General features: G+C 41.1%; 1 protein-coding gene across 1 annotated transcript in view; it reads left to right on the forward strand.

Annotated features, from left to right (window-relative positions):
• Positions 1-654: 654 nt before the first annotated feature.
• Positions 655-23,327, forward strand: part of LOC145632730 (uncharacterized) — a 41,032-nt gene continuing 18,359 nt past the window's right edge. Inside the window, exon 1 of the mRNA XM_081685072.1 lies at positions 655-1,005. Within this exon, the coding sequence (XP_081541198.1) occupies positions 655-1,005 (351 nt within the window). The remainder of the gene's footprint in view (positions 1,006-23,327) is intronic.

Here is a 23,327-nt window from a genome sequence, read left to right on the forward strand (position 1 = left end):
CATTAGCTCAATTGTCATCTTAGTTCGATCTACCAAGGTTATGAAATGCTCCATGAACATCCTCTTCAGCTGATTATACGAGTATACAGAACCTTTAGGGATGGCTCCATACCATTCCGCAGCTAATCCCTCCAAGGTTGGTGGGAACGCTTTGCACCAAACCGAATCCGTCATGGTATAGAGCACCATGTGGTTCTCAAAGGCTGATATGTGGCTCTTAGGTGTTGTGGTTCCATTGTACCTACAACTCGACATCTTTATCTTCTTCATTGGTTCTTCCAGAATCTCCGACAAAATGGGGAATCATCTGGAATAACCTGGATCCGCGCTCGCTTGTCTCTGTCCGGGCTGGGCCCCCACTCTGAGGCTGGTGACCTGCTGCGGGGAACTCGCCTCTCCGGGCTCGTCCCAGCCTGGGCTATCTCCTCCACACTTCATTATCGGTTCAAGTTGCGAGCTTCCAACTCCAGTACCTTCTTCCTCAGCTGAACGAGCTCCTTCTGCTCGGGGGTAAGGATTGGGGGTGCTGGTTTCTTTACCGTTGGCTCCGCAGCTGCCGTTGTTGGTGGCGAGCGCGTTCCCTTACCCATATTGACAAGGACTGCCGTCATTGCCGCCAGCTATTCCTTACTGCACTTAGAGAGGTTCTGTAGAATGACTGGTATGTTTACAGGCTGCGGTTTTTGGGCTATGGGTGTTGAAATAATGGGTTCACTGTTTGCGCCTGCCAACAACATTCCGTATTTGAAAATGGAATTGGATCCTGTCAGATCGATTGGTTTCGACGCTGCTTTAGCTGCAGCTGACGTCGGTCCGATGGGGTTGGATTTTTGTAAGATGGTTGATTTGGGTTTTTCGGCGGATCCTTTTGGATCGACAGTTGCTGCTGGTGTTTTTTGTGGTGTTTGGTTGGTGTCGCTGGCTTTGGGTATGGGTGTTTGTACAACTTCCTCCCCGACCATGGTGGTTTGTCAACTAGTCCCTAGCTCAGTTGGTGAACCTCAGGTTAGATGATCCTACCCCTCCTTCTAGCGCCAATTGTTCCAAGTATGGATCCAAGGGTTCTGCTGGGTGAGCCGGGTCTCGTCGGCAACCTCCACACGACAACACACGTAAACTGCCCTCGGGGGAGGCTTGAGGAACCCCCCTCCGAAGCTTAAGTCAGAGAGTGTTTAGAGAGAGAAAGTGTACTTAGAGAGATATAGAAAGTACAATAACTTTAGTGTCTGACCTCTTTTCCGCTGTACCTTACCCTCTATTTATAGGCGTACTATCTCCTTTATGGAGAGTCTAGCCTCGTCAGCCCTGCGGGCTGACTTCATTAGGCTGTAGAGCCCTTCTTAACTACTTTCTCGGCAGTGAGTGCGCACCCTGAGGGATGGGCGATAGTTCAGCGGGAGCTATCCTATACATGTGTGATTTAGAGATTTAAGCAGTAGAGTTGAAACAGGAGGAGCTTATCCGGAGTTTGACGGCTGCCAACGACGAAGCTAACAGCCGGGCTAATGACCTTGATCAAAAACTGAATGATGCTAAAGCTGAGCTCAAGGCATTGGAAGACTCTGACAAGGAGAACACGAAGCTCCATGCAGACGTCGCCCGATTGGGGTGGAGATCGTCAACATGCGGAACCAGCATGCAGATGAAATCGCCAAGGAGCAGACCCGACTGATGGAGGAAAACGAGCGGGACAATGCAGCCCGCCTAAAGATAAATTGGGGTCTCCTCTATCCGGATATAAACTTTGAAGTCTATAAACTTAGGTATGATTACGCCACTACGGTGTATGATGCCCAATTGTTGAGAGAGGCAGCTTCGCCTCGCTTCAAGGAATGGGCTGCAGAGCTGGGATATGATGTCTCAGATAATGAGGAGGAGCCGGCGGAGGATGAGCAGAATGAAGGCAGCCAGCCTCAAGCAACTGATAACCAATCAGAGACCCTCCCAACCATTCAGAACCAGCCAGATCAGCAGCCTCCACCTCAGCCTTATGCCAGCCTCCCCAAATTCAGCGGCAGTATGCCAAGTTTCTTTCTTTTCCGGCTTGTAAGCCGAGTATGTTGTATTTTTACAACCTGTGGAGTTGGGTTAACAATTATTTCTTTGCTTCTTCACCGGATGTGATTCCGGTTACCAATTATTATGGCCTTAGTGCCATTTTTAATATTTATATGAAGTATTCTAACTCAGTCGGTTGTTTATACATATTTGTGTTTGAATTTTTTCAATTTAAATTTTGCGTATATACTGCAATTCTTTGATATTTTGCCTAACTTAAAAAAGCATGCGGCAATTTGCATTCCAGCTGTTCTTGCCCCTGGACGGCTGTGTGGTTGGTTTCATTTCAATATTGATTGATTGGCTTGAAAACACTTGATACTTGGAGAAGTATGAGGTGTTTTAAGGCCAATCAATCACAATGGTGATTGCCCTAAACCAAGTGCACAGGCGGTCATTTAAACGGGTGCTTCGAGCCTCTTACCCAGGCGGTAATTTTCCGTCTGGGTTTATTGCATAGCCATTACACAAAACTCTTTTACACAAAACTCTTTTAGAATAAATAATCTAAGTAAGAACTTCAGCCGGTTATCGACTGATGCCTCAGGGCATCTGGTATTCGGAAACTTAATCGTTCTTGTAGACTATTCCGGTCAGACGGCTATGAGTTGACCAATTTAGTCGTTCAATCTTTGCCGTCTGCATGGGTACATAGAGTTGACAAAGAGTTTGCTCTCTACGATGATTGCACCCGGAGGGGTGTTGCCGGACGCCATTGTCCATATCGGGACAGGCGGTTTTGTAAATTAGGCAACTATCAGGCCATTGGCCTTTGGTCTTGTTTGAGACCGGTTGTATAGCTACTAAGAATTTTTGTGCTTAGTTTTTTCAATCTGGAAATTGGCCGCGTGTTATTTGATCATTGAATTTAACACTAAGTATCGAACTTAGTTGGTTAAGCAAATAAGCCGTTTGGGTATTACCCAGACGGATAAGTAATTATAAAGATAACAAAACAATTTTGAAAACAAAGCCTGATTTCTCATTAATAGATTCTTTGTTTACAAAAATTTACAATTCTCAGAAGTAGTACTTTTTTAAGTTATCTACATTCCAAGTTCTAGGTAGGCGTCTGCCTTCTGGGGTTTCCATACGGTAGGTGCCATCCCTGACTTCTTCATAGATCCGGTGGGGACCTTCCCAATTGGGGCTCATTGGCCCTACCGGTTGCCTCCATTTTTCGTTACACAAAGTCGTCAACTTTCAAAGGACGCTTGTGTACTTTCTTGTTGTAGGCTCTCGTCATTCTTAGACGGTATATCTCATGACGCAGGGCAGCATTGCCCCTGCGTTCCGGGAGGGAGTCCAATGCCAACCGCATGGCCTCCCAATTTTCCTTTTCATCATAAAGCATGACTTTAAGAGTCGGCTCGTAATGTTCAATGGGCAAGACGGCTTCAGTACCGTACACCATGAGAAATGGGGTTTCACTGGTTGCCCCTTTGGCAGTTTTCCGGATGGCCCATAGGACATGTATCTGTTCTTCTGCCCATAAGCCACCGGCTCTTTCAATTTTCTTTTTAATGCCGTCTGAGATAAGCTTGTTGAAGGCTTCAACTTTGCCGTTTGCTTGGGGTCGGCCGACTGATGCAAAACAATGTGAGGTTCTCTGATCTCCCAACCAAGTCTTAAGGTGAGGAGTTTCAAACTGAGGGCCATTGTCGAACACCATAGACATAGGTACCCCAAACCGGGTGATGATGTTCTTCCAAATGAAAGAGATGACATCCTTTGTCTTGATGTTCTTGACCGGCTCAGCCTTTACCCATTTGGTGAAGTAATCCACAGCCACCAAAATCTAACGCTTTCCGCCTAGCGTAGGCGTATAAGGACCAAAGATATCCATGCCCCACTTAGCAAACGGGACTGGGCTGTGGATTGCCGTCAGATCAGTAGCCGGACGATGTATAAGCTGGCCAAACCTCTGGCATTTGTCACACCTCTTCACCAACTCTTTAGCATCTGCTTCAAGAGTAGGCCAAAAATAGTGCCGCCTGGCTCTGACGGCTAGGGACCTGCCGCCTATATGAGAGGTGCAGTATCCCGCATGCAATTCTTCGAGAACTTCTTTTCCTTTTTCTGGGGTAACACATTTCAATAGTGGTTTAAGGAAACCCGCCTTGAAGAGCTCTCCATTTATCATCTCAAAATTTGCTGCTCGTTTCTTCATGACGGCTTCCTCCTGTGGTGAATCAGGAAGTGTGCCGTCTGTTAAATATGCCCGGATGCCATCCATCCAGGTAGAGCTTCGGTCCAGGATTCCAATGGTTCTTCATATATACTTCTTTTTTCCAGAACTTCCCAAAAGACTGACCGAGGCGTATCACAGCATGCGGAGGATGCCACTTTGGACAATGCATCCGCCTGGTTGTTATCTGACCTGGGCACTTGACTCAGACAGAATTCTTCAAGTGTCCCAACCTCTTATTTGACTGCCTGAAGATACTTGATCATAGACGGATGAGTTGCCTCATATTTTCCCTCATACTGGCTTACGACCAACTGTGAATCAGAGTAGGCATCAATTTTTGTTGCCCCTGCTGCCTTACACATGCGGATTCCGGCTAGCAGAGCTTCGTATTCCGCATTTTTATTCTAGGCCAGGAACTTAAACCGCAGTGCATATTTAAATCTGTCCCCCTCAGGGGACTCATATATAATTCCTGCACCGTAGCCGTTCTTCGTTGAGCTCCCGTCTACGTACACTTTCAAAACCTGATCAATGTTATCCGGTGGTACCGGTCGTGTCATTTCAATAATGAAGTCGGCAAATGCCTGACCCTTCACCGCCTTTCTGTGTTCAAAAGTGATTTCAAGACTTTTCATTTCAATAGCCCATTTCAACATTCTGCCGGATGACTCCAAGGTAGACATTGGCCGCTTGAGGGGCTGATCGGTGTAAATTACAACCAAATGTGCCAAAAAGTACGGCTTCAATTTCTTGAATGCCATATATAGAGCAAGGCCAAAATTTTCAACCATAGGGTACCGGAGTTCAGCATTTTTTAGCACATGGCTAATGAAATAGACTGGAAGCTAGATGCCGTCTCTCTCAGAAAGGTGAATAGCACTGAGGGCATGGTCTGAGACGGCTAGGTACATGTATAACGTCTCTTTGGGCAGAGGGCTAACAAGCCTTGGCAAAGAGTGCAAGTGTTCTTTCAGCTTTTGAAAGGCCGCCTCAGCATCATCCCCCCATTTAAATTTGGTCTTCTTCCTGATTGCTTGGAAGAAGTAAAGTCATTTGTCACTTGACCGACTGAGGAACCACCCTAGTGCCTCCAGGCAACCGGTTAGTCTCTGTACTTCCTTAACAGTGCGGGGCGAATTCATGTCAATTACCGCCTGTATCTTCTCAAGGTTAGCCTCTATCCCCCTTTGATCAATCAAGAATCTGAGAAACTTCCCAGATTCAACACCAAAGACGCATTTCTTAGGATTTAACATGACATTATGCCGCCTGAGTGTGGTGAAGGTTTCTCGGAGATCAGCAAGGTGATCCGCCTGCATCTTGGATTTGACTATCATGTCATCTATGTACGCCTCCATATTCCTCCCAATTTGATTAATGAAGACTGTATTAATCATCCGTTAGAATATAGCTGACGCATTTTTCAAGCCAAAAGGCATCACAGTGTAACAGAATAACCTCTGATCAGTGAAGAAGGTCGTCTTCTCTTGATCGTTTTTCCACAGGGGTATCTGATGGAAGCCGGAGTAGGCATCCATAAAACTCATCAAGGCATGCCCGACTGTAGAATTGACCAGACTGTTGATCTTTGGAAGCGAATAACTATCCTTTGGACATGCCTTGTTGAGGTCTGTGTAATAAACACACATACGCCAGGTACCATTCGACTTCTTTACAAGCACAACATTTGCACGGAGTCGGGGAAATTACATGGCCGAATGAACCCAGAATCCAGCAGCTTTTTTTACTTCGGCAGCTGCCGCCTGACTTTTTTCCTTCCCGTGATTTCTTTTCTTTTGCCGGATGGGCTTCTTTTTTGGATCCACGGCGAGTTTGTGGACAGTATGATCCGGGCTGATGCTGACATCTTTTCCACTTCAAAGGCAAAAATGTCTTTGAATTCTTTCAGCAATAGGTGCAGGTCTGCACCCAGCTTAGCATAAGCAGCCGTCCCAACCTTAACAGTACGCTCTAGACGAATGTTGTCCATAGGTATATCAATGTGTTCTTCAGCCGGTTGGGGACGGAGTTCATTTGACCGTTCCCCAGTCAGTGATTGCTATTTTTTCTCTTTCTTCACCTCCACCAGCTGAGGAGCCTTTATTTTCTTCCCGGCTGCTGGTAGGGCTGGATTGGCATCCTTGACATTTTCAAGGTCTATTGGTTCCTGCCCTTGGCCGTCTGGGGCCACAGTATCCTTGACGGATGAGAGGTAGCACTCTCGGGCCGTCTTTTGGTTGCCATTAAAGGAACTAACAGAGCCATCATCCCTCTCATACTTAATGAGCATGAGAGAAGGGATGATTACAGCCTTGGCTTTGTTGAGGGTTGGACGGCCTAGGATGATGTTATAGGTGGTCAGTTCCTCAACGTCCAAGAACTTGACGACCAGGTGTCGTCCTTTTCCTTTTTCACCTAGCCGGATAGGTAAGTCGATCCTACCGACTAGGTAAACCATCCCACCCCCAAAACCAACCAAGGAGTGGGTAACCGGATGCATGTTGCTGAGGTTGTATTTCATCTTTTGCAGGCACCAGAGACTTATAATGTCCGACGAGCTGCCAATGTCAATAAGGGTTCGACCAACCAGCTGGTTGGCGGCCTTACATTCAATGACGACCGGATCGTCATGTGGACGGCGTACAGTGCCCCTGTCCTTCTAAGTGATCAGTACGTCTGGGAAGGAGGAGCTAACTGTCGTCTGCTCATCATCATCATCATCATTGTCCATCTTTCGAAGATGGCTCTTGGTGCCCCGGATGGTAGGGCCACCGCATGAGAACCCGCCTGCTATGGTGTAGACCGGTCCTTATCGGTGTCCGAACTACTAGCAGGCTGGGGTGTCTTAGATGATTGCCCCGGGTTCTTCTTATTAGTCCCTTTGGACTTAGAAATGTAGGACTTTAACATCCCCATGTCAGCCAGACGCTACAACGCCCGTTGAAGGCTGAAACAGTCGTTGGTGTCATGGCCAACTTCCTCACAGTATTGGCAGAATTTATTTTTGTTCCTTGATTGAATGGAACTTTTCATTGGATTCGGCTTCTCTAGAGACAGTCGGTCCTTGATCTCCATGAGGATAGAGTTGCAATCCTTGTTAAACTCGTACCTGGGGACGTACGGTTTAAATTCTTTCTTTTTCTTCTAGGACGGCTGGTCAGAATCACTCACCGCCCAGACTTCTTTTCTCTTTTTGCTCTCATCTTTTTTCTTGGCCGGATGAGCAGGCCGGCTGTCTTTTCGCCTGTCTTTTCCTTATTTATTGGCAAGTTTTTCCAAGTTCGGATTGTCATACATTCATCGGCTCGTTGGCAAGTTTTCCGAGATTGGATTGTCATACACCTAGTTCCCTATGGAAAAATTTCCCAAAGGATTGTCGTAGGTCTCTACTCATCATAAATTTCGGCAAAGGTTCCTCAACGTGGATTGTCATTCATTTCAATAAATGGCAAATTTTCCCGAAGTGGATTGTCGGTCAACTCTTTTTGCAAATGTTCCAAGACGCGGATTGTCAATAGTGGCAATATTTTCCCAAAAGGATTGTCGCATAGCGTTGGCAAATTTCCAAGGTGGATTGCTTTCAAGAGTTATATTCCAAGATGTGGATTGTCAATCGTAGCAAAGTTCTTATGAAAGATTGTTACGAAGCATTGGTAACTTTTCCAAAGATTAGATTTTGGCAAATTTTCCGAGATACGGATTATCGCTTCATCGTGGCAACATTTCCAAGGATGGATTGTTACGTGGCATTAACAATTTTCCCTAAATCGGATTGTCATACATCATACAAGAGTTGTGTTGGCAACTATTCCAAATAAAAGAGAATTGTCGACATACTGGTTCACAAGCAGCAAAGCGCCGACGTACAGGCAAAGCGGAAGCAAAGTTCAGGCGAACTTTTAAAGATCGACAGGTGTGGATCTTCGGTAATTTCCTTTGGAAAATTATCGCATCAAATGAGGATGACTTCAAGTGAGGATATCTTCGACGACATTCCCTAGCTTGCGGAGAGTTGTCACAAACAACTGGAGGTAATTTCGGGCGAAGTTGTCTTCGATCATATTCCCTTAGGCATGGAAGATGGTCATACTGCGGATGGAGATTGTTTCCAGAGAAATAATCTTCGATAGTATTCCCTTGGACGCGGAATATTATCAATGCGGATGAGGATTTGTTTCAAGAGAAGCAATCTTCGATTTGGAAGCAGTTACTATCATAGCGGAGGAGGATCGTTTCGGGCGAAGCAATCTTCCAATTTGGAAGCAGTTACGGGCGTAGCGGTTTTCAAGCGGGATAACATTCTCTAGCTTGTAGGAGGTCATCAAAACAACAAGGATACAACAACAATCGGTTACTTTTAGAGATGTGTGCTCGACGGTGCAAGATACGAGTTTCTTAACTCTTTTATCTGTTTAACTAATGCTAGTTTTGCAGGTATCGGCGTTACAAGATTGGTTTAGAATCGCAGAACGTTCTGAATCATTCTCCGTCCCTATCGCTACTTTGACTTTTGTTTTTCAAAACTTGCGTTTCTCAAAACTCAGTCAAAGTGGGGGCTTCTGTAGACACCCATTTGTGTCTCCCCAAAACCAAACCCGGTGATGAGTACCTTTCACGTCGAATCATAATCGAATGAAGTGAAAGTGTGGAAAGTCTAGTGTTGCGGATAATTTTATTTTCTTTTCTCTCCTCTCTGTTTTTGAAAACTTATTTTAAGAAAACAGCCAATCCAGTTTGGTTGGTCCATGATATGGCTCCAATAGTAGTGTAGTTGGATGGGGCTTGACAAGACCTTTCCAACGATATATTATAAGCCCAATTCCGATGAATATTGAGGAAGTTATGGCCAATTTACCAAACTGGGCCCGGTTTGAGCCTTATGTGCGGCCCAATGATCTTGGGGAGGGCCTAATATTATTTATCATTCCTAATGCAATTAGGAATGGTTTTAGTCTTCTAGAATCTTCTAGAAGGTTCTTTTCATTCCTAATTCAATTAGCATTGATAAATTGACTTTTGACTTTTCAGAGTTTTAATCAAAATCAAATAGCATTTTCGAGGAAATTATATGATTTTATCCTCCAGTACGGCAAACTTATCTGATTTTCGAAAACGCGTTGAAAATAGGCTTGGCGCCTAACCCCAGGCCTTGGCACCTGGAACCAGGCCTGGCGCCTGGCGCTAGTGTTGGTGCCTGGCGCCAGTTAGCCAGGGTTTGCGCCAACTCTGTTTTTTGTGCGTCAGACTCTGTTTTGTTTAATTTATCTTTTTGGCTGATTTTCTCTATAAATATCGTATCAAAAACTCCGTTTTCATTCATCAAAAATCATCTACATTCATCTATGTAGACACCCATTTGTGTTGCCCCAAAACCAAACCCAGTGATGAGTACCTTTCGCGTCGAATCATAATCGAATGAAGCGAAAGTGTGGAAAGTCTAGTGTTGCGGATAGTTTTAATTTCTTTTCTCTTCTCTCTGTTTTTGAAAACTTATTTTAAGAAAACAGCCAATCCAGTTTGGTTGGTCCATAATATGGGTCCAATAATAGTGTAGTTGGATGGGGCTTGCAAAGACCTTTCCAACGATATATTATAAGCCCAATTCCGATGAATATTGAGGAAGTTATGGCCAATTTACCAAACTGGGCCCGGTTTGAGCTTTATGTACGGCCCAATGATCTAGGGGAGGGCCTAATATGATTTATCATTCCTAATGCAATTAGGAATGGTTTTAGTCTTCTAGATTCTTCTAGAAGGTTCTTTTCATTCCTAATTTAATTAGCATTGATAAATTGACTTTTGTTGACTTTTCAGAGTTTTAATCAAAATCAAATAGCATTTTTGAGGAAATTATATTATTTTATCCTCTAGTACGGTAAACTTATCGGATTTTCGAAAACGCGTTGGTATCAGGCTTGGCGCCTGGCGCTAGCCATTGGCGCCTGGCGCTAGTGCTGGTGCCTGGCGCCAGCTAGCTAGGGTTGGCGCCAGCTCTGTTTTCTGAGCGTCAAACTCTGTTTTGTTTAATTTATCTTTTTGGATGATTTTCTCTATAAATATCGTATTTAAAACTCCGTTTTCATGGACCGATCATCTACATCTATCATTCATCAATTGATTTCATTCATCACCTATTTTCTCTTAATCTCTTTCTCTTCTTCAAACTTTGTTTTCATACAAAATTCCGCATTCACAATATCTAGAAACACCTAGCCATATTCGAAGTTGCCTTCGCCCTAGACGTGAAAGGTTTAATTTCTGAGGGTTTGGTCCCAAATCTCTCTTTCAATTATTTAATTTAATTGTTTGATTATTATTTTCCTTGAAGTTACTAACGTGTGTATTTTGTTATTAGAAAGAGGTACGATGCATCAAAGTAAGTACTTTAATTGGTTTTTATTGATATTATGATGTAGACATCATGTTTACATTGTTATTATGATATTCCTAGTATCATGTCTAGGGTAATTTTAATATTAAATATGATTGTTGTGATGCTTCCTATGTTCTTCCTAATATTTATGATTGTTAGTATCATGTTAGGGTTAAAGATTTGATTTTTATTGCTTAGTGACATGCTAGGGTTTTTTATTAATCTTGTATGTATCATGCCTAGGATCTTGCTATTATTATGCTTTAATATTAACATGAACATGATTATGATTATAATTGTTATAATTTATGATGATTATTATTATTATTATTATTATTATTATTATTATTATTATTATTATTATTATTATTATTATTATTATTATTATTATTATTATTATTATTATTATTATTATTATTATTATTTTGATGATGATTATTATTATTCATGATATTGATTATTTGTTATGTTGCTTGATTATATTTTATATTTATTGCTTGATCACGCCTTTTATTGCATGTTTAAAGGGAATTAGTACTTGTAATCACGCTTAATAAGATAATTAATAATCTTGTTAGGGTTAATACGATTATAATTTCAAGTGATCGCCAATAATAGTTTATTTGTGCATTTAAATTCAACCAACATAGATAAACTGGTTTAGGTTAATCTTATTGATTGCATGTTAATTAAAAAGCGCACATGAATACGATCAGAATAAAGTAGAGGCCTATTATTAGGGCAGGTTCAATCTCTTTTAGGTTGGATTTGTACCTTCATCCCCGAACCCTTATTTGGTTCTAGACCTTACGGAGTTGACGATCTCTTGGATCGTTAAGGGGTGTAACCTTCACCCCGTGAACGGTTTACAAGTTCCTAAAACTTATTGGTGACTCTTTTGCTCTATCTTCTTCCCTTTTGGACGCCGCCGTACTTTAGTGTATGATCACAGTGGGGTTCAAGCTAGTGGGATTTAAAGGTTTGAATTTATTCCCTACAGTTTTTGGCGACTCCACTAGGGAGGATTTCTATTTTAATTCCTGAATTTGTTTCGACAATGATTTAGAATGAGTGGATGAGACTCGAAAAGTTCTAAGTATTTATGTGCGTAATTTTGATTAACATTATTGTCATATGCATAAAAAAGATCTCATTGGAAAGACCATCCGTAATGAGTTAAAAACATAGGATTTTACACGTAGGAAATTTGAGAAACGTCTTTCACAACTAGGACTGAAATAACACCGCGCGAAACTGGAAAATTTTATCGAGCACAGAAAGCTGCTGAGGCATGTGGGAAGTAGCGTCAGGGGCCAGAGCTTGGCGCCAGAATTTTAGTTGTAGCGCCAGACGCCAGCATTGGCGCCAGGCGCTACAGTTAAAACCTGGCGCCAGTCTCTGATTGCTGGCGCCAATTTCCCCCAATACCGAGCCAGAAATATGCGTTCTAATTTTGACCGGTTTTTCGTATTGTTTGCTCGATCCTACTTCCTGATTGAATTTTTTCTCACTTTTCTGAAACCCATATGTGTTCTACATATGGACATAACCCTCTGGGAATTCATGCTCCATCTACCCGATTGAACTCTCCGTGCAACAAAGGGTACATCCGAGATGTTGAATTCACCAAACCATGGAAGCGAGTTTTTTCTAAAGCTCGCGGTGTCCCATTCACTCGCGCCAACCCTTCACGGTTAGGCTTCCGCGCGGTGCATCCGGACAATTAACCGTGGTCCCTTTTTGACTAAACCATATCCCGAACTTTAGAGAACTTGAGCCATGGTTAGGTTGCGAACTCATTGCATCATATTGTGCCTACTTGACTAATTGTGCATTATTTGTTGTGCATATATATTCTATGTTTTTCTTAACCGTTTGTTGACTTGTGTTCAGACTAAATAAATTAATGACTTAAAGAACTTTGCCTAATTAATTAATTAATTGGAGTCAATAAAGTCTAACATTTTAATCGGAATTGACCTAGTACGACTTTAGGCATACCCTAGTTGACTAATAATACCAAAAACAGTCCCAGACCGAAGCTCCAATATTGGCGCCAAGGTCTGAGCTGTAGCGCCACACTATGAAGTGTAGCGCCTAACGACAGCTCTGTCGTCTGGCGCCAAGATCCATGGTGTGACGCCAGTCCTGTTGCTTGGTCGACACTTTGGATTATTGGTCGAGTCATCACCTAGGGTCTAATTAACCAGTTTGCTAATTAATTCGGTTAATTTTCGCTGTCAATAACACCTTGTCGAGTCATTAATCGAGTCTAGTCACATAGTCTAGCCACATGGTCATGACACGAGTCTTAACGTACCATCTACACTCACTAGTCTTAGCACACACTTTGTACATACTCTTTTCACACCATGACCCTGTCTTAGGTTCATGCATGAGTCGATCTTTCCGTCATTTGAGTTGAGGGTAAATTTTACTCCTAATTCTTCATATCCCTCCACCTAAATCTTCTTCACATTCTATTCCAGTCTTTCTTCACTTCCTCCATCCATTGCATGTTGAATAAAGTTTGAGTCAAATAATTAACAATAAGTATCCCCAAATTCCTTTTCCACAGTACTTGGTCAAGGAGAGAAGGGCGATTAATCAAGGACAACCTCTTTATTCAAGTCTCACTTTTTGATAAACCGATTCGTCAAAAGAGGAAGGCTAAGAAGGTAATGGCAACTCAAGAAGAAGTCAATGATCTTAAGAACCAACTGGCTACCGTGACTGAGACACTGAAGCTTCTCGCTCTCAAGATAGATGATCCCGTGAAGCAGCAACAGATGGACCTCATGCAAGAGAGCCTAAGCAAGTTGTCTAGCGATTACAAGTTTCAAGAGCTTACATCACAAGGGGTCTCGGTGGACAAAGATCTTCTTCCGCAGAAGTTCAATGCCAACGACATCCCAAAATTCAAGGCAACGGATAATCCTTACTTTCATCTAAGAGCTTTCGAAACTATAATGAGCATTAAGGGTATCGATAAGAAGGTTTTCCCCTCTCTGTTCTCACTATCTCTTGAAACCGTTTGCCAACAGTGGTACTTCTCCCTTGACAAGGAGAAAACCTCTACCTGGGAATCGATAGTAAACGCTTTCGTTGATAGATACAAGTGCAATATTCAAGTTGGAACCGATCATAGACAACTTGAGATGCTAAGACAAAAAGAGAATGAAGGTTTTACTTCTTTCTTTAATAAATGGAGGGAAACTTCTGCCAAGATGATTGAGGTCCCCACCGAAAAGGAGTCTGTGAGGATGTTTATCAAGAATCTTCAAGAGAAGTATTCAAAGCACTTAAAATATCAACACAACTTGAATACTTTCAAGGCCGTTTATGACATTGGAATTGAAATCAAAGACGACCTCGCAAAGCAAAAATCTACTAACAATAGTAACCACGGTGGCTAGAAAGGAAAGAATAGCGACAATCCTTCTTCTTCCAAAAACGCCCACTCTAGTAATAATGTTAGTACCTTTGACCATAATGATGTCTTAGCCATGGACAATCAAGGATCTAAAAGGAAACCCAGGCGGGAGTTCACATCCATTGGAATGACCTACGATGCTGCTTTCGATCGTCTCTATGATCGAGGATTAATTAAACCTATTGGCCCTACCGAGGACCTAACACCAGAAAATCGATCTTCGAGATGGAATCCAAACTCCTATTGCAAGTACCATCGAGGAAACGGTCATACTACTGATGAATGCTACAGGTTTCAAAATCTCATTCAAGATCTCATAGAGGCAAATAAGATCCCATTGCCTCTAGCTAGCGAGAAGACTGGGTGATGATGAAGCGAATGACACAAGACAAGAGGCGAGCTTTAACGACAAGATTTCATGACTTTTTTTTTTCTATTTCTTTTTCTTTTTTTCCTTTCCCTAATAAGTCTAGCATAGGCACCTTTTCTTTTCCTTTAGATTATTTTTTGTAGTTTTTCTTTTCTTTTCCTTTTTTTAATAAAAATGAGCATTTATTTCCTTACATATGATCATTTCATTATATTGCATCAAATAATAAAAAAAAAAACATGTCGAATTAAGCACAAGGTATACCAATGATTTGAGTCACCCCTTGTAGCCACATCATATCTCATTTCACCCTTCAATTATACATCCTTTCTTCATAAACCACTTTGAGCCTCGTCTAATGATAGACCCTTCTTTTTTCAACCTACATCTACCTAACCTTGGGATGGGATGGTGTGCAACTTATGCAGTTTTCAATTTCATAGAAAACTTGAATGATTCAAAAAAATTAAAATAAGCAAAAGCAAAAATAAAATAAAAGTGTACAAAAAGGGCAAGTGTTCCAATGTCTTTGATATGAAAATATCTTCGATAAGAACACGTCTCAGATTGCGTCTCTTATCGAGTGCTCGGTACCGTGCCTTTGAAACATGAATGCCAAGTGAGTGATAGACCGCATGATCGAGATTGCCCACACTTATAAAAATAAAATAGATGCTAAAGCAAAAGAAAAAGCTAAAAAAAGAGTAGAAAACCTCAAGCATGAAAATACAAATATTCAAAAGCAAGGTTGCACACCTTGGGGGCTTATCTAGGGTCTTGAGCCTTTATCCCCTTCTTCTTCAAACCTTTAGCTTAACCACGTTACAAACCTTAAAAAGACCTTTTTGAGGTATACACGCTTGTGCGAGGTTCGGCTAGAGCTACGTTCGGCCTGATTCCTAACGGATACGTAGGCAACCTCACATCGAGGTGCGGCCGTAATAAACATGCATTCATATTCACATTCACACACTTGCACATTGATCATATCAAGGGATTTCCTATGCTCATCCTTATTCATTTAAAAGGTAATTGAAGAAGCGGATTGGGATGGAGAGGTGGATCCGGACATGACCTGGTTACGAATGAAGAACTGTTTCCTAAGAGTGGCCAAAGAGGTCTTAGGGGAAGTAAGGGGAAGAACTTCGGTACAGAGAGATACTTCGTGGTGGAATGAAGAGGTGAAAGCAGTAATTAAGCAAAAAAGGGAATGCTATCAAGCCTTAGGAAAATGTAGGAGTGATGAAACCTTTGCAGCGTATAAGGAGGCTAAGAGTAAGGCAAAGGCAGCTGTTCGCCAAGCAAAAGAAAAGGCATATCAGGAGGTTTATGAAAAGCTTGATTCCAAGGAGGGAGAAAGGATCATTTATAAGATGGCAAAGAGAAGACAAGAGGCAAGGAAGGATATTGGCATGGTGAAGTGTGTCAAAGATAAGAACCAAATGGTCCTAGTGCAAGAGGAGGGCATCAAGGACAGGTGGAAGGGGTACTTCGATGAATTATTTAATGGAAGTAATGGAGTTGTGATAGGAGATACCTCTATGAGTGATGAAGAAATCAACATGGAGTATGTGCGAAGGATTAGGAGAGTAGAGGTGGAGATTGCACTGAGGAAGATGAAACCTAAGAAGGCGGTTGGCCCTGATGGGGTACCGATAGAGGTGTGGAGGTGTTTGGGTAAGATTGGTATTGATTGGTTAACAAACCTTTTCAACAAGATATGGACGGCTACAAGGATCCCACAAGATTGGAGGAAGAGCACCTTGGTCCCGGTTTATAAAAACAAAGGAGACGCTCAAGATTGTTCTAACTATCGAGGAATTAAGCTTATGAGCCATACTATGAAGTTGTGGGAAAGGGTGATTGAACAAAGGTTGAGGGCATGCACAAGCATTTCAGATAACCAATTTGGTTTTATGCCTGGGAGATCTACTATGGAGGCAATCCATTTGATAAGACAAATGATGGAGTTTTATAGGGTAAAGAAGAAAGATCTTCATATGGTCTTTATTGATTTAGAGAAGGCATATGACAAGGTGCCAAGAGAGATACTTTGGTGGGCAATGTTGAAGAAAGGTATCCCACGAAGGTATGTAGACCTAGTTAAGGATATGTATCGGGATGTGTCAACAAATGTGAGGACATGCGGAGGGTTGACAAAAGATTTCCCTATTACAATCGGATTGCATCAAGGGTCTGCATTAAGCCCTTTTCTTTTTGCAACGGTTCTAGATGAATTAACTAGACCAATTCAAGATGAGGTTCCATGGTGTATGCTGTTCGCAGATGATATCGTTTTGGTGGATGAGACTAAGGATGGGGTTAATGTCAAGTTGGAGCAATGGAGGCAAAGGTTGGAATCTAGAGGGTTTAAGCTAAGTCGGAGTAAGACTGAATATTTGGTATGTCGTTTTGGCACTCAGAGGGGGACAAGCAATGAAGTGGTGAGTTTGGATGGAAAGGATCTGACCATGAGTGAATGTTTTAAGTACCTAGGGTCGATCATCCAGAAGAATGGTGACATTGATCAAGACGTGACCCACAGGATTAAGTCAGGGTGGCTTAAATGGAGAGCGGCCACGGGAGTGTTATGCGACCGCAGCATTCCCTTAAAGTTGAAGGGAAAATTCTACAGGACTGCCATAAGACCAGTGTTGCTCTATGGTACAGAATGTTGGGCTTCTAAGAAAGAGCATATTAAAAAGATGGAGGTTACGGAAATGCGCATGTTAAGGTGGATGTGTGGAAACACTTTAAGAGATAGAATCAGAAATGAGGTTATTCGCAAGAAAGTAGGTGTGGCGGGCATTGTAGATAAATTAAGGGAAAATCGTCTGCGTTGGTTTGGACATGTAAGACGGAGACCCGAGGGTGCACCGGTGCGAAGAGTGGAAGAGTGGGACCATGGAGGGATTAAACGAGGAAGAGGGAGACCAAAGATGACTTGGTTGGAAGGAGTGAGGAAGGATATGAAGTGCATGGATTTACGTGAGGATGAAGTTTTGGATCGTAAGGGATGGAGGAGAAAGATTTATGTTGATGACTACACGGAATAATCAAATTTGGTTCATGTTAGCCGACCCCACTTTTGGGATTAAGGCTTTGATTGATTGATTGATTGATTGATCCTTATTCATTTAGAGCTAGACTTGGGGGCTTGATCCTTATATCATTAGCTTACCTAGCCTAAGAGTCACCATCATTTGACTCTTCTACAAATAATATTCTTTCCACACACTTAGCCCTTGCGGCATAACTTTAGTGTCACTTTCACACACATCACAGATACATGACCAAATAGTCTTTCCCTTAGGAACCCTTTGTCATGAAATCATAACGCTGAAGCATGCCTTATCATATCAACATCGCTCATCAATCATAATTGTCATTGCATCACGAAGTATGAAGTGCTTAGCCTCCGTGCCCAAGTTACCTAAATGCTTTCATCTTTGAGTCAACAGTTGAGATAGCCTATGATGAATTAATCCTTGCACCTTGAGGGACAGTATCAAATGACATTTGACTAAGCTCATTCAACATGCATCTTCAAACTTCGATTCTTTTTCGCGTCTTTCTTTTTCGGGAAAAAGTCGGTACCCTCCACAAAAATGACGGAAAATTTTTGCTTTTCGCATTTTTGAGTCACATTGAGTCAACACTATGCACACACGAGTCATGAGTCACACGTGTCATTTCACTTAGAGTCGAGTCAACCTCGAGTCAGTCGATCACATCGAGTCAAGTTTATGCCTTGAGTCGTGTCAAGTTATTGAGTCAATCAATGCTAAACCTTAGGTCAACCCTAAGATAATCGAAAAGATTGGCAAAGTTCTATGGTCAAAATAAATACAGGTGCAGCAGAATAGGGAGGACCCTACTCCAATTCTTGGCTCCAGAGATATTTCAGCAGCGACAGAGCTCGAAGCCTCTCAGAAAGGTGATTTTGACCTCATACAACAATTTCGGGTTCCTTGGTACGCCAGTTAGCCCCTCTAAGCAATTTGACATGATTGAGTAGTCGATTTGATTACAGTCTAAGTGATCGATCTGACAAAATATCGTCTCACTTAGCTTAAGAGCCTAAGTATTGGCTCATTACAAGCACCAAAACATCAGTTCAAAAGCAAGCACTTAAACGACAATATTTCCAAATATGGATTGTCGCGCATTCTTATTAAACAACAAAGTTTCCAAAAATTGGATTGTCACCCCCAACTGACAATTTTTCCAAGATTGGATTGTCATCTCTGGCAAAGTTTCCAAGCGTGGATTGTCGTGCTCCTTCTTTGTTTGGCAAGTTTTTCCAAGTTCGGATTGTCATACATTCGTAGATCGCTGGCAAGTTTTCCGAGATTGGATTGTCACACACCCAGTTCCCTATGGCAAAATTTCCCAAAGGATTGTCGTAGGTCTCTACTCATCATAAATTTCGGCAAAAGTTCCTCAACGTGGATTGTCATTCGTTTCAGCAAGTGGCAAATTTTCCCGAAGTGGATTGTCGGTCAACTCTTTTTGCAAATGTTCCAAGACGCGGATTGTCAATAGTGGCAATAATTTCCTAAAAGGATTGTCGCATAGCGTTGGCAAATTTCCAAGGTGGATTGCTTTCAAGAGTTATATTCCAAGATGTGGATTGTCGATCGTAGCAAAGTTCTTATGAAAGATTGTTACGAAGCATTGGCAACTTTTCCAAAAATTGGATTTTGGCAAATTTTTCGAGATACGGATTGTCGCTTCACCGTGGAAATATTTCCAAGGATGGATTGTTACGTGGCATTGACAACTTTCCCTAAATCGGATTGTCATATATCATACAAGAGTTGTGTTGGCAACTATTCCCAAATAAAAGAGGATTGTCGACAAGCAGCAAAACGCCGACGTACTGGCATAGCAAACATTAAGAAGCAGTGATCTTTTCGAAGACTATCACAACAGAAATTGAGTCATATCAAAAAGAAACTCTTTGCTCAGAGACGGGTAAACATCAAAACAGCAAGGTGGCGTTCCCTAGCTTGTGGAGAGTTGTCATAAACAACTGAGGATTGTTTCAAGAGAAGCAATCTTCGATAGTATTTCCTTGGACGTGGAATATTATCAATGCAACTGAGGATTGTTTCAAGAGAAGCAATCTTCGATGGTATTCCCTTGGACGTGGAATATTATTATAGCGGAGGAGGGTCGTTTCAGGCGAAGCAATCTTCTAATTTGGAAGCAGTTACAGGCGTAGCAGTTTTCAAGCGGGATGGCATTCTCTAGCTTGCAGGAGGTCATCAAAACAGATCGGTTACTTATAGAGACGTGTGCTCGATGGTGCAAGATACGCGATTCTTAACTCTTTTATCTGTTTAACTAACGCTAGTTTTGCAGGTATCGGCGTTGCAAGATTGATTTAGGATCGCAGAACGTTCTAAATCAGTCTCTGTCCCTATCGATACTTTGACTTTTGTTTTCGAAACTCGCGTTTCTCCAAACTCAGTCAAAGTGGGGGCTTCTGTAGACACCCATTTGTGTCTCCCCAAAACCAAACCCAGTGATGAGTACCTTTCGCGTCGAATCATAATCGAATGAAGCGAAAGTGTGGAAAGTCTAGTGTTGCGGATAGTTTTAATTTCTTTTCTCTTCTCTCTGTTTTTGAAAACTTATTTTAAGAAAACAGCCAATCCAGTTTGGTTGGTCCATGATATGGGCCCAATAGTAGTGTAGTTGGATGGGGCTTGCAAAGACCTTTCCAACGATATATTATAAGCCCAATTCCGATGAATATTGAGGAAGTTATGGCCAATTTACCAAACTGGGCCCGGTTTGAGATTTATGTACGGCCCAATGATCTAGGGGAGGGCCTAATATGATTTATCATTCCTAATGCAATTAGGAATGGTTTTAGTCTTCTAGATTCTTCTAGAAGGTTCTTTTCATTCCTAATTCAATTAGCATTGATAAATTGACTTTTGTTGACTTTTCAGAGTTTTAATCAAAATCAAATAGCATATTTGAGGAAATTATATTATTTTATCCTCTAGTACGGTAAAGTTATCGGATTTTCGAAAACGCGTTGGTATCAGGCTTGGCGCCTAACCCCAGGCCTTGGCACCTGGAACCAGGCCTGGCGCCTGGCGCTAGTGCTGGTGCCTGGCGCCAGCTAGCTAGGGTTGGCGCCAGCTCTGTTTTCTGAGCGTCAGACTTTGTTTTGTTTAATTTATCTTTTTGGCTGATTTTCTCTATAAATATCGTATTTAAAACTCCGTTTTCATGGACCGATCATCTACATCTATCATTCATCAATGGATTTCATTCATCACCTATTCTCTCTTAATCTCTTTCTCTTCTTCAAACTTTGTTTTCATACAAAATTTCGCATTCACAATATCTAGAAACACCTAGCCATATTCTAAGTTGCCTTCGCCCTAGACGTGAAAGGTTTAATTTCTGAGGGTTTGGTCCCAAATCTCTCTTTCAATTATTTAATTTAATTGTTTGGTTATTATTTTCCTTGAAGTTACTAACGTGTGTATTTTGTTATTAGAAAGAGGTACGAGGCATCAAAGTAAGTACTTTAATTGGTTTTTATTGATATTATGATGTAGACATCATGTTTACATTGTTATTATGATATTCCTAGTATCATGTCTAGGGTAATTTTAATATTAAATATGATTGTTGTGATGCTTCCTATGTTCTTCCTAATATTTATGATTGTATCATGTTAGGGTTAAAGATTTGATTTTTATTGCTTAGTGACATGCTAGGGTTTGTTATTAATCTTGTTAGTATCATGCCTAGGATCTTGCTATTATTATGCTTTAATATTAACATGAACATGATTATGATTATAATTATTATAATTTATGATGATTATGAATATTATTATTATTATTTTGAAGATGATTATTATTATTCATGATATTGATTATTTGTTATGTTGCTTGATTATATTTTATATTTTTTGCTTGATCACGCCTTTTATTACATGTTTAAAGGGAATTAGTACTTGTAATCACGCTTAATATGATAATTAATAATCTTGTTAGGGTTAATACAATTATAATTTCAAGTTATCGCCAATAATAGTTTATTTGTGCATTTAAACTCAACCAACATAGATAAACAGGTTTAGGTTAATCTTATTGATTGCATGTTAATTAAAAAGCGCACATGAATACGATCAGAATAAAGTAGAGGCCTATTAGTAGGGCAGGTTCAATCTCTTTTAGGTTGGATTTGTACCTTCATTCCCGAGCCCTTATTTGGTTCTAGACCTTATGGAGTTGACGATCTCTTGGATCGTTAAGGGGTGTAACCTTCACCCTGTGAACGGTTTACAAGTTCCTAAAACTTGTTGGCGACTCTTTTGCTCTATCTTCTTCCCTTTTGGACGCCACCGTACTTTAGTGTATGATCACAGTGGGGTTCAAGCTAGTGGGATTTAAAGGTTTGAAATTATTCCCTACAATCTACAATCAGTTTTAATTAGCATTCTTCAATCTTTCAATTCTCTCTTTCTTTCTTTAAACTTTTTTTTTACATACAAAATTCCGCATTCACAAGATCTAGAAACACCTATCCATATTCGAAGTTGCCTTCGCCCTAGACGTGAAAGGTTTTAATTTCTGAGGGTTTGGTCCCAAATCTCTCTTTCAATTATTTAATTTAATTGTTTGATTATTATTTTCCTTGAAGTTACTAACGTGTGTATTTTGTTATTAGAAAGAGGTACGAGGCATCAAAGTAAGTACTTTAATGGTTTTTATTGATATTATGATGTAGACATCATGTTTATATTGTTATTATGATATTCCTAGTATCATGTCTAGGGTATTTTTAATTTTAAATATGATTGTTATGATGCTTCCTATGTTCTTTCTAATATTTATGATTGTTAGTATCATGTTAGGGTTAAAGATTTGATTTTTATTGCTTAGTGACATGCTAGGGTTTGTTATTAATCTTGTTAGTATCATGCCTAGGATCTTGCTATTTTTATTATGCTTTAATATTAACATGAACGTGATTTATGATGATTATTATTTTGATGATGATTATTTTATCTATGAAGATATTATTATTATAATTATTATTCATGATATTGATTATAATTATGTTGCTTGATATTTATTTTTATTGCTTGATCACGCCTTTTATGCATGTTTAAAGGGAATTGGTACTTGTAATCACGCTTAATAAGATAATTAATAATCTTGTTAGGGTTAATTTGATTATAATTTCAAGTGATCGCCAATAATAGATTTATTTGTGCATTGAATTCAACCAACATAGATAAACATGTTTAGGGTTAATCCTATTGATTGCATGTTAATCAAAAAGCGCACATGAATACGATCTGAATAAAGTAGAGGCCTATTATTAGGGCAGGTTCAATCTCTTTTAGGTTGGATTTGTACCTTCATCCCCGAACCCTTATTTGGTTCTAGACCTTATGGAGTTGACGATCTCTTGGATCGTTAAGAGGTGTAACCTTCACCTGTGAACGGTTTACAAGTTCCTTAAAAACACTTGTTGGCGACTCTTTTGCTCTATCTTCTTCGCTTTTGGACGCCACCGTACTTTAGTGTATGATCACAGAGGGGTTCAAGCTAGTGGGAGTTAAAGCTTGAAATTATTCCCTACAGCAATCTTTTTCTCTCTCCCTGCTTAATGGTGCTCAAGTCAAGACTTGTTTTCTTCGCAGGGATGTTCATTGAGAAGTTGGAAGCAAACAAGAAGGCAAGCTTCTTGGAACTATCAATGGAGCCGGGTGGCAGGTTGCAAAACCATTGTTGGGCAATGCCCTTCAATGTAGCCGGAAAACATTGGCACCAAGTGGCATCACCCAACCCCTATTAATACATGAGGTTGGTGTAAGCCATGAGGTGATATTCCGGGTTGGAGGTACCGTCATAAGTAC

Source organism: Chenopodium album, chromosome 5 (assembly GCF_948465745.1).
Source record: "Chenopodium album chromosome 5, dcCheAlbu1.1, whole genome shotgun sequence".
Lineage (NCBI taxonomy): Eukaryota > Viridiplantae > Streptophyta > Magnoliopsida > Caryophyllales > Amaranthaceae > Chenopodium > Chenopodium album.